Consider the following 2,545-nt stretch of genomic DNA (forward strand, 5'->3'; position numbering starts at 1 on the left):
GCCATTACCCACTGTCTTCAAAACCTGAATGATCAAAATAGTATACATGAAAAGATTTCAGGAATTCATAAGTTTTCTGGTTTTCCTTGATGGCCCTTTCCAGTCACCTACCCTACATATGAAAATGAGAGCCTATTTCTGTTTTCAGATTGCAGAGGGAATGGCGTACATCGAGCGGAAGAACTACATTCACCGGGACCTGCGAGCAGCTAATGTCCTGGTCTCCGAGTCACTCATGTGCAAAATTGCAGATTTTGGCCTTGCTAGAGTAATTGAAGATAATGAGTACACAGCAAGGGAAGGTATGTTCCAGTAACGATCTTTAGATGTTTTATTATTGTGTTTTATTTTGTTTTTTTCTGTTTTTGACAAAGCAATTGCAATAGTCATCATTAAGAAAAACTTATTTGGTACAACATTTAAGCTGTACCATAATTGTCTGCTTACGGTTCTATTCTAATAGTTTCTAGAAAGTACTCTCTTGATTAACTCCACATGATACTTTTGTTAGGCTTACAAATGCTATCAGTTGTATTTCAATTAAGCAATACAAAACACAAATAGATTCAGCAAGATCAAGATTCTTGTTTATTTTACATTGTTAAAGTTTTCACTCAAACAATGAATATATGGGGCTGTGGAGGAAATATTTGTAACATTAATTCTATGTTCTTTATTCCAGCCTTTTAATTACAAATTAAAACATGAACATTATCATACACACAGAACTAAATATAATGCAAAAAATCTACTTCTTTATTTTCCTACATTCTGTATTATATATGGGAATCAAAAATGCACAGAGAGGCCTAAGTTCCCCAGCTTGTGGCACACTGTCCGGGAGCCGAGCACGGTCGGGACTGCACAGGCCTTTCTTGGGCTAGGATTGCCTGTGCGGTTATGACTGAGGATTCTTATGCTCTCACCCATGAGAGCTGAGCCAATATTTTTGCAGTGCTCACTCTCTTCTGGAAGAAACATGCACTTTCTTGAAATTCCTGAGCATTGCTGAGCAAGGATTATTATTATTTTATTTTATTTTTTTGAGACGGAGTTTTGCTCTTGTTGCCCAGGCTGGAGTGCAATGGCGTGATCTCGGCTCACTGCAACCTCTGCATCCTGGGTTCAAGGGATTCTTCTGCCTCAGCCTTCCGAGTAGCTGGGATTACAGGCGTGCGCCACCACACCTGGCTAATTTTGTATTTTTAGTAGAGGGGGTTTTTTTCCATGTTGGTCAGGCTGGTCTTGAACTCCCGACCTCAGGTGATCCACCTGCCTCAGCCTCCCAAGTGCTGGGATTACAAGTGTGAGCCACTGCACCTGGCAAGATTATTATTATTTTTAAATGACATGTTTGTTATTTCTGGAAGAGGTAATAAGCAGATTGATTTGATTTGTTGAACATCTCCTGCTTCCATCATGTGTAGGATGGTTCCCTTCCTGCCTCAAGCATATGTTCTCGAAAGTGGATTAACTTATCCTTGACCTCAATGATTATCTCTAGCAAAAAGGCAGGCAAAGGAGAATGATCTAAAGAAAAGGAGTTAAAAAAAATAATAGCTAAGGCCGGGCGCAGTGACTCACGCCTGTAATCCCAGCACTTTAGGAGGCCGAGACGGGCGGATCACGAGGTCAGGAGACCGAGACCATCCTGGCTAACACGGTGAAACCCCGTCTCTACTAGAAATACAAATAATTAGCTGGGCGTGATGGCGGGCACCTGTAGTCCCAACTACTTGGGAGGCTGAGGCAGGAGAATGACATGAACCCGGAGGCGGAGCTTAGAGTGAGCAGAGATTGCTCTACTACACTCCAGCCTGGGCGACAGAGCAAGCCTCTGTCTCAAAAAATAAAAATAAAAAATAATAATAGCTAAAATGTATTCAGCATTTATGATGTGTAAATGGGCTTTTCATTCATTATTTCATTTATCTTTACAATAATCCCATATGATAGATGTTAATATTATCATCACTATTCGCAATTTACAGAGGAGGAAACTGAGAGATTCTGCAAGTTTTTGAGGTCCCACAGTAAGTGATAGAGCTAAGATTCAAAGCCAGGAAATCTAACTTCAAAGTATCTGAACTAGAATTGGTTACACTGGTTTTATTGAATCTAACAAGCTGAGAGTTTCACAAAAATAACTGTTCTCAGGCAAAGACCATGGCTTAGTGCAGAGCACATGTTCTAGATCTAACAGCATCCTCTTCCTGGCATATCTCAGGATGACAATAATGATGCTTACCTTCATTGGTAAGTACCATTCATTGGTACCTTCATTACCATACTTGATTAGTGTTTACACTGTGCCAAGCCCACAGATCAACCCATTTAATCCTCACAGCAACCTAGGAAGGTTTTGTTGTTTCCTCAGTTTACACATGGAAGCACCAAAGCTGCACAAAGACAGCAAGTGACTTGCCAGGATCACACCAAGCAGAAAACAGCAGATGCGGGATTCAAACCAGGGCTGTGGGGTGCCCAAGCCAAGCTCCAGCCATGGTCCTGCCTGCTGTCTCTGCACACTGCTGCTCCAGGCAGG

At 41.4% G+C, this 2,545-nt stretch overlaps 1 protein-coding gene across 1 annotated transcript in view; it reads left to right on the forward strand.

Moving 5' to 3' along the window:
• LYN (LYN proto-oncogene, Src family tyrosine kinase) overlaps positions 1-2,545 on the forward strand; it is an 85,896-nt gene that overhangs the window by 61,462 nt on the left and 21,889 nt on the right. The window contains exon 11 of the mRNA XM_011997586.1: positions 149-312. Coding sequence (XP_011852976.1) covers positions 149-312 — 164 coding nt within the window. The remainder of the gene's footprint in view (positions 1-148; positions 313-2,545) is intronic.

This window comes from Mandrillus leucophaeus, unplaced genomic scaffold, assembly GCF_000951045.1.
Source record: "Mandrillus leucophaeus isolate KB7577 unplaced genomic scaffold, Mleu.le_1.0 Scaffold542, whole genome shotgun sequence".
NCBI lineage: Eukaryota > Metazoa > Chordata > Mammalia > Primates > Cercopithecidae > Mandrillus > Mandrillus leucophaeus.